At 40.1% G+C, this 13,575-nt stretch overlaps 1 protein-coding gene across 1 annotated transcript; it reads right to left on the bottom strand.

Annotated features, from left to right (window-relative positions):
* Positions 1 to 7,399: 7,399 nt before the first annotated feature.
* Positions 7,400 to 13,358, bottom strand: LOC306905386 (pleckstrin homology domain-containing family M member 1-like). Its single transcript, XM_079475956.1, has 3 exons — positions 13,279 to 13,358; positions 11,399 to 11,646; positions 7,400 to 8,384 (listed from the first exon to the last, which is right to left on the bottom strand). The coding sequence occupies exons 1-3, from the start codon at positions 13,330 to 13,332 to the stop codon at positions 8,369 to 8,371; spliced, it is 318 nt and encodes a 105-aa protein (XP_079332082.1). The 5' UTR covers positions 13,333 to 13,358; the 3' UTR covers positions 7,400 to 8,368.
* Positions 13,359 to 13,575: the final 217 nt, after the last annotated feature.

The following is a 13,575-nucleotide window of genomic DNA, read 5'->3' as shown; positions in this document are numbered from 1 at the left end:
GCTTCCATTTCAAAATGCTCCAAAATCTGCCGTTAATAATGTGTTATGTATTGGATACGGTATATAACACGTATGTTTCTGTGAACAACTTGAATTCCTGTCAGGAGTACAGATGCTGTATACGTGGAAAATGATGTTCTCAACCTCTTGTTTGCTTATATCCTGATTCTATGTGTCCATACAGTATGTCAGATTTCTGTATGCGAAGTGAGTTTTGTATAAACATATGAATGTGTACAGGAGGGATTTTCTCATTGCCAGGAGACTCTTTTCACTTTCTTCCGAGGTATTACATATGTACTGTACTAAACCACCTGTGATATGTGAATCATCATATTTATTGTGGATTCAGTAAATTACATCGATGTATTTTTTTGTATTCCTTCTATATATTAATAACATTTATTTTCAATACACATGTTTTGTGGCTTATATTTAGACATATTCTTGTTTAGTCGCACCTAAATCAGAAAGCGCTCAGATGTCATTCTTGTATCAAATATAACAAACATTGTGCACTCATTTTTGCATGTCACCCTTCCTTGTAAAAATATTTTGATAGTCTTGTAAGCAACACTAGTTCCCTCTGTGTATCATCTTAAGAGAAAACTTAATAAAGCATTCTGATACATAAAAGACAACTGGGAATTCTCTCCATTCTCTGACTGCAGGATTGAACTGACATGCTCTCTTGTGTGTGAGATACGAGAATAAGACGTATCGATGACATCATGGAAAAGAGTTAAACGTGGCTGAATGAGAACGAGACCGAGGTGACTTAAGGTCTTCTTATTAGATTTAAATTCCATCAGGACGCTTTAAAAACGAGGAGGAAATGATCGATTTGTCTATATTTAAACAAAAACACAATAAATGTAAAAATATAAACATTGATATACAGGTGCAGTGTTTGAAGAACGGTTTCATTATTTGAAATGTAAACACAAAACAGCAAATAATGTCTATTAAATAAAAGATTTAACCTTGAAAAACTGAAGGTAAAAGGAAGGCTTTTGATGAACATTTCAGCAATGTTCGGCGCGTTCAAAATTGGAGAGAGGCCAGTTAAGAAAATGTTGAAATTTATTGATCAGAAGTCTCAAACAATACAGCTGCTGGGTGGGTACCTCAGACGCAAAGTCTTACAGAAAGGACCGACCCAGAAAAACAACTTCATAGCCTTTTATAATATTTCACGACGTGTCTCTGGGTTGGGGGAGCCTGGGACTCGTCCAATCCGCTTTCTCTCCTTTGTTCTGCCTCAGCCAACCAGCTCACACTGCTTTGCTCTCTGGGCCTCTGCAAAACATTATATGAACACATTCCATATAATCTGATCTTTACACACACACACCATTTCCTGTGGAAAATACACTCAAAATCATCCCTCTAACTCTTGGCTAGCTCAACTCACACACTGGTTATATTTTCGGTTAGTAATCAATAATGAAATCATAAAGCATATTAAATGTAAAGGCACGCTTAAACCACAATAAAAATCCTTCAGTCCCTCTCTTGACCACTGAAAGTGGTCACACATCATTACAATCCTCATTGTCATCGTCATCCAGGAATTGGTCGCCAGACAATAGAGGAATGGTATATTTGCTATGGGTTCTTTCGGGGTCCAACCACCGGTATATGCTATTACCTTATTCCATGTCGTACACCATTCGCCCCTATGGGTTCAGGATCAATGTCAGATTGAGTCTGCTGAGAGAAATGTTTAATCAAAACAATCAGTTTGTCAAAATATACACAATCTGAAAGTGGTACACATGTGTCCGGCTGCAGCGGCGTCAATGGTCCTGGAAAAGATCTACATGTAAGCAATTCAAAAGGTTTAAAGCCAATGATTCTTTTGACAGACAAACGTACAGACATCAAGGCTTATCAGAGATCTGATAACCACGGTAATTTGGTCTGTGCACAGATTTTTGCCAATTTTAGTTTCAAAGTTAAGTTCATACGTTATATATAGGGACGGTACCAGTATAACACGAGATACTGACCCCTGCACTTCCTGACTCTCTCATCAGTTCTTTCTCTGACTTCTCTGACTGCACATGTTCTGTGCTCTTCTTAGGGGAACTCAAAGCAGTGGCAGTCAGCGCAATGCGTGACCACAGTCGCAATTCTTCTCTCAGTTTCTCTTCCTCCTTTTTATGCTTATTCTTCTCTAACCACTTCACATCTTTTCCTCCTTCTACATGTTTGTTTAACCTTGCATGCGCTTTTTCCTCCATTTCCCTGATTTTTGGTGCTAACTTAATCAATACCTTCTCCGATTCCTTCCATACATATCTGACTCCATTTACTTTCCCAAATCTTTCTTTCCTTTTTATGATTTTTCGGCTCCGACTGAGCCATTAACATATCCACTATTTTTCCCCACTGCATAGCTACCGGGGAACACCCATACTCCGCACACTCCCTCTCAAATTCAGACATTTTACACAATAATATTACAGTATACAATACACAATTAATACACAAATTTAATCGACTTTTAGCGTACCTTGGGACTGGTTACCCAGGGGCGTTTTAAAAGGATTTTCTATAGCTTTTAGCGTGCCGCGGGACTTTTAATACCCACGGGCGTTTTAAAAGAATTTTCTCAATTATCTCACTTTTATCATGCCGTGGACTGTATACCAACGGGTGTTTTAAAAGTGCCTTTTATCATGCCGCACGACTTTATACGTGCAGGTGTTTTAAAAGGATTTCTCAATTATCTCACTTTTATCATGCCGTGGACTGTATACCAACGGGTGTTTTAAAAGTGCCTTTTATCATGCCGCACGACTTTATACGTGCAGGTGTTTTAAAAGGATTTCTCAATTATCTCACTTTTATCATGCCGTGGACTGTATACCAACGGGTATACAAAACAATTAATAAATCCTGAAGCACGCACTTCTCTCAGGCAGAACTCTGGATTATCTGAATTTATAAAACACATTTTACATTTCTTTCTCTCCCTCTCCCTCTCTCTCTGATACCCAAGCAATCTTTCAACAGCCAAACTCAAGCATTGTCTTTGTGCCTCAGTGAGTGTAATATAAACATCTGCTTCTTTCTGCAGTTTCATTAGTGCAGTTGAGTGCAGACACATTTTTAATGGATGTTTTTTATTTATTTGTTCTAAATTTAATTTAAGAGAATGAGCAGCCGAAGAGAGAGAATGAGCAGCCGAAGAAAAGTTTAAAGCAAATGAAGAGAAATAAAGACTTTGACAGAACCAAACTGCTGGAGGTGATATTCACATTCAAAACAAGATCTGTCTGTCTGCACTACTACGTCATCAGAATATTAATGATAATAATGTTGAAGGATGTGTCTTGTTCTGTACCATCCGCCTGCTTTAGAAAAACAAAAAATAAAAAAATGATGCATTATAACATTGAATGTGCAGAAACAGACAGTCCCTAATGTTATTTCTAATGCAAACAGATTGATGACTTTATAGTGATATTCTGTGGTGTTGTCACAGAGGATTTTAGCCCTGGAGACGATGAGAGAGAGAAACTCGCAGCAGGTTCTGGGGAAAGATCTGGAGATGTCCAGTCTGAGAGAACAGCTGCGGGCCGCACACGGGGACGTGGCGTCCTCACTGCAGGACAAACTCCTGCAGAAACACCAGGAGGCTCAGCAGAGAGAGAGACAGTTTCAGACCCTGTTAAAAGAGACAGAAGACCTGAAAAACAAGTACTGTGCCGTATCTCAGATGTGTGAAGAACTCCAGAAACAAAAGGTAGGGCGTTGACTATAGACCCTCACTTATCTAAAAGTGAACGCCTGTCATGTCACTTTAAACCTTTATAATGTTTCTTTCATGGCACACTTTTTGAGGGATGTCTTGACAATGACTATTGTATTAATAACCGTGATTACTGACACCGTTTCAATATGACACACATCATGCTATAGTAATACGCAATGCACCTATTTTTGCCTTGAGATCCACAATAGTTACAAAATATTTTGAAAGCATTTATCAAATAAAACATTTATCACACACGAAACACTATTTTCAGTGAATTTGGACAACAATTCTCATATTGTGAACATCTGATATTTTGACATGCCTAGTGCTTTTATCCCTTATATTAAAACTGGAGTACAATTGTAGCTTTCAAGCTCAAAATGACGTAAAACGAATCGTGTGCATTATACCTGAAGTTCTATATGCCAAGTATTAAACAATTCGGATGCGTTTATGATCTTCGGGCAAATGCTTGCAGTGTTAGGTTCACACACTAGGTGGCAATGTTTGATCAAACACATATATTTACTTTGAGAAGTCTTCTGGTTAGGATGTAACCGCAGCAAACTCTGCAAGGGATTATTTTTGATCTGATTTATTTATGTTCGGCTCAGGAGAGATGTAATTGATTTGATTTGATTTGATTGAATTTATTGTCATTGTTAAGTTGTGATAAGTATGCCCTCATATGTTATACGTAATCAAGTGTTATTTGAATATGTGATGTGATCTTCCTTATATGGTCATATGCAAAATAAAGACTTCTCTTCCGGTTTAAGATAAAACCGATGAGTGTGAGCGTGATCTGTACCTCCATATAATATAAGATATTGCCGGTTATTATACGCTAGACAGTTATGGGCCCAGGAGAGAAGTAGGTAACCGATGGAATCGACTTTGTTTTGATGGAGATGAAAAGAATTACGAACTTTGGGAGACAAAGTTTTTAGGCCATCTGCGACTGATCGGGCTAAAGGAGATTATTTTACGGGCACCTGCTGCAGATGACGAAGATGATAAAAACGAGGAAGCATATGCTGAATTGATACAATTCTTAGACGACAAAAGTTTGGCCCTTGTAATGAGGGAAGCCGCGGACGACGGAAGAAAAGCTCTGCAGATCTTGAGAGACTACTATGCAGGTAATGGAAAACCACATGTAGTAAATTTGTACACAGAATTAACGTCCTTGCAGAAAACTGCAAATGAGACTGTTACAGATTACATTCTTCGAGCAGAGACCGCGATTACGGCACTGAGAAATGCTGGTGAAACTCTTAGTGATGGACTGTTAATTGCGATGATTTTAAAAGGATTACCCGAATCGTTCAAACCATTTACTATACATGTCACAGAAGGTGATGTAGACCTAACTTTCGTAGAATTGAAGACTAAATTGAGAAGTTTCGAAAGCACCGAAAAGTTTCATGCTAGCTCAAGTGATGACAACGTGATGCGAGCGAGCGCATCTACTTCAGGTTTCAGAGGACGACGAGAACGATTTACAGACGGCGACATAATCTGCTACAGTTGCAACCAAAGAGGACACAAAGCCCAAGCATGTCCGAACCAGCGTCGCAGGGGGCAGTGGTGTGGTTACTAAAAAAGTTCGACACATAAAGATACATCATGCAGGCGCAAAAGAGAGACAATGTAAAACATGTTAAAGATACAGAGGATGACAACGAGCATGCGTTTGCATTTAAGATAAGTGACTGCCCGATCTACGGATTGCAACGAAAGGGACTGATGGTTGACACAGGAGCGACATCACATATTGTGACCGACATCAGAATGTTTAAGAAGTTTGATGACGAGTTCGACATACAACAATACAATAGACTTTACTATCTGAACACTGTAAGTGAAGAAGATGATAGTTGTAACGGGTGTTATGATATCCAAACTTGGCACGAGATTCTTGGTCACTGTAATTATGATGATGTTTCCAAATTGCAGAATGTTGTTAAGGGAATGATAATCAAGGGTAAAATTGACAAGTCTAATCTAGATTGTGAAATTTGTACTCAAGGGAAATTTGTGCAGAGCAGAAACCGAGAACCAGACGCACGAGCTAAAGCTGCACTTGAACTAGTGCATACTGATTTAGCTGGTCCTATTGAACCAGTGGCTAAAGATGGGTTTAGGTATGGTCTGGCATTTACTGATGATTTCTCAGGAGCAGTGTTTGTGTACTTCCTTAAAGCTAAAAGTGACACTATGAAAGCTGCTGAAAAATTCATAGCTGATGTAGCACCGTATGGGAACATAAAGTGTATAAGATCTGATAATGGCACAGAATTCACGGCAAAGGAGTTTCAGTCACTGCTTAGCTGAAATCACATAAGACATGAGACCTCAGCACCTTACTCACCCCATCAAAATGGGACTGCTGAGAGAAATTGGAGAACCTTGTTTGAAATGGCAAGGTGTATGCTCTTAGAGAGCAATTTACCTAAGTTGCTGTGGACTTATGCAATAATGGCAGCTGCAACAATAAGAAACAGGTGCTATAACAGCCGCACAAAGCAAACCCCATACTATATGCTAACAGGGAGAAGCCAAACCTGTCGAAAATGAGGATATTTGGCTCAATATGCTATGCATATAAGTATGAGAAGAAAAAGCTAGATTCAAGATGTGAAAAGGGGATTTTTGTAGGATATGACTAAAACAGCCCTGCCTACCTGGTGTTTTACCCAGAAACTGGAAAAGTTCTCAAGCACAGGCTTGTTAAATGCTTTACAAAGTGTGTTCCAGAGCACCAGACACAGACTGATTTTTCAGGTGAGGATTTCTGTGGGGAGGAGTATGTACCCATAGAGTCAAAAATTGACACTCCTACTCAGAGTCCACAGACTAGTGGAGAGGATATAGTTGATGGTAACGAGAGTGCTCAAAGAAAGGGAAGCGACCACGGGGTACGTTACCCAAAAAGAGATAGGAGAGCTCCTCAGTATTTGACAGACTATGTGTCTGATATTGATTCTGATGACCAGATTCTGACAAATGTTGATTTTTGTTACAGAGTGTGTAATGTGCCACAAACTTACACAGAAGCTATGAGTTCAGAAAAGTCTTGTGTTTGGGTTAATGCAATAAAAGAAGAAATGAACTCTCTTAAGGAAAACGACACATTTACCTTAACCCTACTACCAGAGGGTAAACATGCAGTGGGGGGTAGGTGGGTCTACGCCATTAAAAACAATGCAGATGAGTCTGAAACCTATAAGGCCAAATATGTTGCTAAGGGTTATAGCCAGGTACTGGGAGTCGACTACAAGGAGACTTTTTCTCCCACTGCAAACATTGTTTCGATACGTGCATTAATGCAAATAGCTGCACAAAATGACCTTAAACTCCACCAGATGGATGTAAAGACTGCCTACTTACATGCTCCAATAGACTGTGAGATATACATAGAACAACCAGAAGGATTTGAGGTGAAGACAGACATTGATGAAAAACTTGTCTGTAAATTGAACAAATCACTGTATGGTTTAAAGCAGTCAGGAAGAAATTGGAACAAAATGTTACATGACCACCTTACGGAGAACGATTTTCTGCAGAATCCTGCAGACAATTGTGTATACACCAAACAAACTGTAAAAGACAGGGTGATACTGGTAATTTGGGTTGATGATTTAATCATTGCTGCCAGTAGTGATGATTTGTTGAAAGATGTAAAAGCAATGTTGACTGCAAAATTCAAAATGAAGGATCTGGGAAAACTGAAACATTTCCTAGGTGTAGACTTTCAACAGGTGGATGGAGTTGTAACAATGAATCAGAAAAGGTACACTACCAAAATACTGGAGAGATTTAACATGTCAGATTGTAAACCTAGATCAACGCCATGTGAACAAAAACTGGATTTTTGTAACGCTGATTCTTTTGATCCTAAAAAGTACCGTGAGGCAGTTGGTAGCCTGATCTATCTGATGACATTCTCTTCCGGTTTAAGATAAAACCGATGAGTGTGAGCGTGATCTGTACCTCCATATAATATAAGATATTGCCGGTTATTATACGCTAGACATGGCTGCGCCAAAAGTCATTACACACATACAAGTACAGTGCAACGAAATGTAATGTCACACCGTTGCTATATTTGCAATATGCAGTATGGAGTCAAGTCTTTGTTCCTTTGTTAATGACAATGTTAAGGAAACATTGTTAATACATTTCATTTTATATATCGGAAAAACACAAAAGAGTATTCTCGTATTACAGCTTATTGTTACAGATATTTGATGTGTTTAAAATCTGTTTTGCTTGCTTTGTCTGTGTGCGGGAAGTCTGATCGTTGTGTGTGTTTTTCTATGTGTGGTTCATGAAGTTTCTCCACCGTTGTTCAGGTTCCCTCTGGTGAGCAGGCAGCGGTTCAGGAGCAGTTGAGGGATGTAAGTTCACTAGAAGGATGCGAGTCATCAGGATTTCAGTTCGACATTCTCCTTGCGACCTGCAGACTGATGTTCCTCTCTTTCTCACTCTCTGTTGTTGAGTTCAGGCCCTGGAGAAGAACCAGAGCTGGCTGATTTATGACCAGCAGCGGGAGGCCTACGTTCAGGGGATTCTGGCCAGGACCCAGCAGCTGGAGACTCAGCTGAATGAAGCGCTATAGATTAAAGGGACAGTTCACACAAAAATGAAAACTCTGTCATGAAATACTCAATCTCTATTTCTTTGTTCTGATGGACACAGAGAAAGATATTAGGAAGAATGCCTTTAACCAAAAATGAGCTTCCTCCGCAGGGTGGCTGGGCGATCCCTTAGAGATAGGGTGAGAAGCTCGGTCACCCGGGAGGAGCTCGGGTAGAGCCGCTGCTCCTCCACATCGAGAGGTGCTACGTATGAGAAAGCTCGACCCCCTTTGGTGGATTTAGTTATTCTAGGTATTATAAAAAGTCCTGCGTTTTGAGATCTTAGAGAGCGTGATGGGTTGTAGTGTGATAGAAGCTCTGTTAGGTAGGTAGGGGCTAAACCCTTTAAGGCTTTATAAGTGATTAAAAGAACTTTAAAGTCAATACGATACTTAATGGGAAGCCAGTGAAGGGTTGATAATATTGGGGTTATGTGATGGTATTTTCTGGACTAACTGTAGTTTGTTTATTGATGATGCAGGACAAACACTAGGTAGCGCATTACAGTAGTCAAGTCTTGAGGTCATAAATGCATGAATAAGCTTCTCCGCGTCAGCAACACACAGAATATTTCGTAACTTGGCAACATTTCTTAGGTGGAAAAAGGCTGTTTTTGTGACATTTGAGATGTGATTTTGAAATGACAGGTTGCTGTCTAATATAACGCCTTGATCTTTTACTTTATTTGTTGGAGTAACAGTACATCCTTCAACTTGCAGTTTATAATCAGAAATATTTGGTTTACGTGTCTTTGGTCCGATAAGTAATATTTCTGTTTTATTAGAATTTAAAAGAAGGAAATTACAGGTCATCCAATGTTTTATATCTTCAATGCACTCTGCCAATGTGGATAGCTGGGAGGAATCATCTGGTCTTGATGAGATATATAGCTGAGTATCATCTGCATAGCAATGGAAGCTGATTCCATGTTTTTTTATAATGTTTCCGAGGGGCAGCATGTATATGGAGAACAGCACGGGTCCCAGAACCGATCCCTGAGGTAATCCTTAATTTACTTGCGTTAGATTGGATGATTCCCCATTTAAATGGACAAATTGATGTCTGTCTGACAAGATCTAAACCATTGTAGTGCCTGTCCCTCAATACCGGTATAATTGTGTAAGCGATCTAGAAGTATGTTATGGTCTACGGTATCGAACGCAGCACTAAGGTCAAGCAGGACCAGGACTGAGATGTGACCTTTATCTGATGCTATAAGCAGGTCGTTTGTAATTTTAACGAGCGCAGTTTCAGTGCTATGATGTGATCTAAAGCCTGACTGAAATTTTTCGTGCATGTCGTTATTTTGTAAGAAAGAGCACAACTGAGTGCACACTACTTTTTCTAGTATTTTTGACAGGTAGGGGAGATTTGAAATCGGTCTATAGTTTCCAAGTTCATTTGGATCTAAGTTTGGTTTCTTGATTAGAGGCTTAATGACGGCCATCTTAAAGGGTCCTGGGACATGGCCTAGATTAATTGACGAGTTGATAATGTTATAAATGGGCTCAATTGAACTCTTAATAATTTAGTTGGTATGGGGTCTAGTAAGCAAGTTGTAGGTTTAGAAGTTGCGATAAGTTGAATTAAATCTTCCTGTTTTATAGGTGAAAAACGCCTTTGGTTGGTGCTAATTCATAGGACAGATTTGGAGGTTGAGTTTTTACAATTTTGTCACGAATGTTTTCGATTTTCTCTGTAAAAAATTTCATGAATTCATTGCTACCGAGGTGCGCGGAATAGCCAGGTCAGGTGGTGTCTGTTTATTTGTTAATTTAGCGACTGTGCTAAATAAAAACCTTGGATTGTTTTTGTTGGTTTCTATGAGGTTACGAAGGTGCTCAGCCTTTGCTGCTTTTAGTGCCTTTTTATAACAATTTGCACTCTCTTTCCACACCATTTTAAAGACTTCTAATTAGGATTTTATCCATTTGCGCTCTAGTTTGCGAGTTTCTCTTTTAAGGCCGCGAGTGGTGCTATTGTACCATGGTGCAATATTTTTCTCATTAATCTTTTTTGACTTCGTAGGTGCAACAGCTTCTAATGTATTAGAGAAAATAGTGCCCAATGTCCTGGTCATGACATCGAGCGATTCTTTATTTATTGGTATGGTTATTAAAGGAGTCAGATCTGGCAAGCTCTTTGCGAAGCTATCTTTAGTAGCGGAGGTGATTGTTGTACCCTGTCGATAACGAGTTAAATTGCTGATTCCTGACGTGCGCAAAGTACCCGTTATAAGATAGTGATCGGTGACATCGTCGCTTTGAGTTATAATATCTATATTGGTTAGATCGGCTCCGTGAGATATAATCAGGTCTAGTGTATGATTAAATCGATGAGTGGGTCCTTTAATGTGTTGTATTACCCCAAAATAACCCCTTTTTCTTATTTGTATGCACATTGTGGAAACCGCGATATAAATCAAATTAAATTGAAAATGTTACTAGAGCAACCAAAGCTAGGAACGCCTTCTGACGACCTCGTTGCAAGAGACTTGCGACACTCTGAACGCAGAGTTAAACCTGGTCTAAGGTTGACACCTGTTTCTTTGAGGTTCCAGAAACCCTCAATCTCTCACTAAAGGGCCTTTATGGACCCGACTAAGTGTCACTTGACCAATGACCACAGAGCCACATGATTAGACTAATCCTGCCACAATCCTCACACAGTTTCCACTCCATGACTCCCAACCGCTGTCAAATTGCTCATCCGGAAAGATCTTTGGATTTACTTGTTTTAGGGGTGAATTCATTTTGTGCAGAAGTTAAATACCCACAGTTAACACCAGAAACCTTGAACTACTCATTCAAATTTCAAAGACAGATGTGAAGCAGACGTGAAGAAATGACCCGATTAACATTCTCAGCCTCTTAGTATGAGCCACAGATACACTGTTCTCAGTTTAAAACCCTTAAAAACACCACCTTTCACAATCTTTTCAGCTCTATTTGTAGCTCTAGCTCAATGTATAAAGGCTTGGACGACCCACCTGTGGGTGACAGTTTTAAGCAGGCTCCAGGAAACAGGCTGAGGAACGGCCCCTCGTGACACTCCCTTGCGCCCGAGACCTCCTCCATCCGAGCGGATGAACTTGCTCTTGATACCGTGGATGAAGACGGCTTCCAAAGCACAACACAGGAGGTTTGCCTCCTGATCCTCACTGGTGACCACGGTGTCTGTAGTAACATACCGCTTCTGCAGGACCTTCAACGTTTGTGCGATCTTTTCCTTGATCCACTGAGGAGGAAAGAGAGAGGTAAAGGGATATTTAGAGTCAAATGTCCTCATGTTTCACTCACTCTCAAGGCATCCTGACTGAATCTTCTTGAAGAATAATGCAGTCGGAGTTATAATACAACTTATCATTTTACTTCCAAGCGGTAGAATGGGCGTCCAAAAAGTGCATCCATCAACACGGCTCCGTGGTCTTAAAGGTCTTCTGAAGCGAATCGATGCGTTTGTTTAAGAGAAATATCCATATTGAGTTAATAATTAACGTTAATGTCTAGCTTCCGTTATCCCTAGACTGCGCGTGAACCTGTGGCTTGTGTATACGGCAAATGATGGTGACGAAAGCTCCCGCGCAAAGGAGACGGCATCCTATTGGAAGGTGGAAAATGCTGCGTTCATCAGCGGAACTTACAGACTGTGTCATTTGCCGGAAAAACAAGCCTCAGGTTGATCGGAAGATGTTTGTTAAGACCACTGAGCCGTGTCGAGCAGTTCTTTGATCGATGGATGCACTTTTTGGAGCTTCAAAAAAATCTAAGTTTATTCACTTCCATTCTGCCGCTTGGAAGTCAAAGGATACGTGGTATTATAACTCCTTATATTGCATTATTCTTCAAGAAGAAAGTCATATTCAGTCTGGATGCGGTTGAGGGTGAGTACAACATGGGGAAATATAGTTTATATCCCTTAACAGTGCTCAATACATTGATCTCAACACCTTTTTGGACAGAAATTGATGAGCTCTGACAAACAAAGCTAGTTAAAAAAATAACTAAGCTTCTGTATCAAAGCTGTCATTTATATCACGTGTCCGCTGCGCTCTGGAAGTTTGAGGTAAGAGAAATTGGGTCACAGGAACAATGTCAAAAGTAAGGCAGTTAAAAGTTAAGCAGAAGAAGATATCAAAAACAACACAATAAAAAAGCTCAAGATTGTGCTCTGATGGCTCTCGAGGATCTGAGGCAAAGAGCGCAGAACACGCACGTCAACACCGACTGTCTTCAGCCATGTGATTGTGAGCCAAACCTTCAGACCGTCACCTGACATCAGCTGACTGACCACAAAAAGCTGTCAATCAAAGCTCTGGAAATTCACCATGGCAACTGTAAGGAGTCAAGGTCAGTTAAATGATTTGTGCTTAGAAGTTGTCTTTCCAGGGTATGGATTAATGCCAAGACAGCATGTCAATACGCTTTTCTGACACTTCAGTTACAGTAGATGCTGAGAGCAAATATGGAAATGAAATTATAAGGAAAAAGCCACAAGGAAAGCGTCACTTCTCTCATAAAGGCGATTAAAGCTGTTCTTTTTATTCACGTACAACAATACGGCACGTAACCAGAGGTTTCTCAGAATCACATGCACGCGGCACGCTAAAAGGGCCATACGACAAACAGTAAAGGGACAGATCACCCAAAAATGAACATTCTGTCATCATTCACCCTCAGATTGTTCAAAATCTGTAAATCTGTCATTTCTATACATTTCTTTGTTCTGATGAACACAGAGAAAGATATTTGGAAGAATGTCAGTCACCAAACAGATCTCGACACCCATTGACTCCCACAGCAGGGACATTAAACACCACGGGAGTCAGTTTGGGGGTCAACTAACCTTAAACACGAGGAAGTTACAAACCTGCTTAACGTCTTTGGTCTGTGGGCTGCTGTCGGTTGTTTGGGTGGCCAGCATGGCTCGAGTCCGGATCAGTGCCGCTCGACGAGCTGCAAAACAAATCCGCACATAATACAAAAGTAAGGAAGGTTTGTTTAAACATGAAGCTTATTGGCAATCTCCGTTGACAGAATAGTGGAAGTGACACAGATCGCGTTTGACTTGAACATTTGGTTCTGTACCCTGTTACGCAACATCGTGTTGTGTCTTTAGTTTCTTGTACAAACTACAAGCATGAGACCGTCTGTCTGTCTGTCTGTC

The sequence above is a fragment of the Barbatula barbatula genome (assembly GCF_947034865.1).
Source record: "Barbatula barbatula genome assembly, chromosome: 16".
Taxonomy (NCBI): domain Eukaryota; kingdom Metazoa; phylum Chordata; class Actinopteri; order Cypriniformes; family Nemacheilidae; genus Barbatula; species Barbatula barbatula.
The sequence above is the reverse complement of the archived record's forward strand: the minus strand, read 5'-3'. Positions and strand labels throughout refer to the sequence as shown.

Coding starts and splice junctions, on each gene's coding strand:
- LOC306905386 (XM_079475956.1), bottom strand. CDS start 13,332: ATGCTGGCCACCCAAACAACCGACAGCAGCCCACAGACCAAAGACGTT. Junction 11,647..13,278: donor AGACCAAAGACGTTAAGCAG/GTTTGTAACTTC, acceptor TTTCCTCCTCAG/TGGATCAAGGAAAAGATCGC.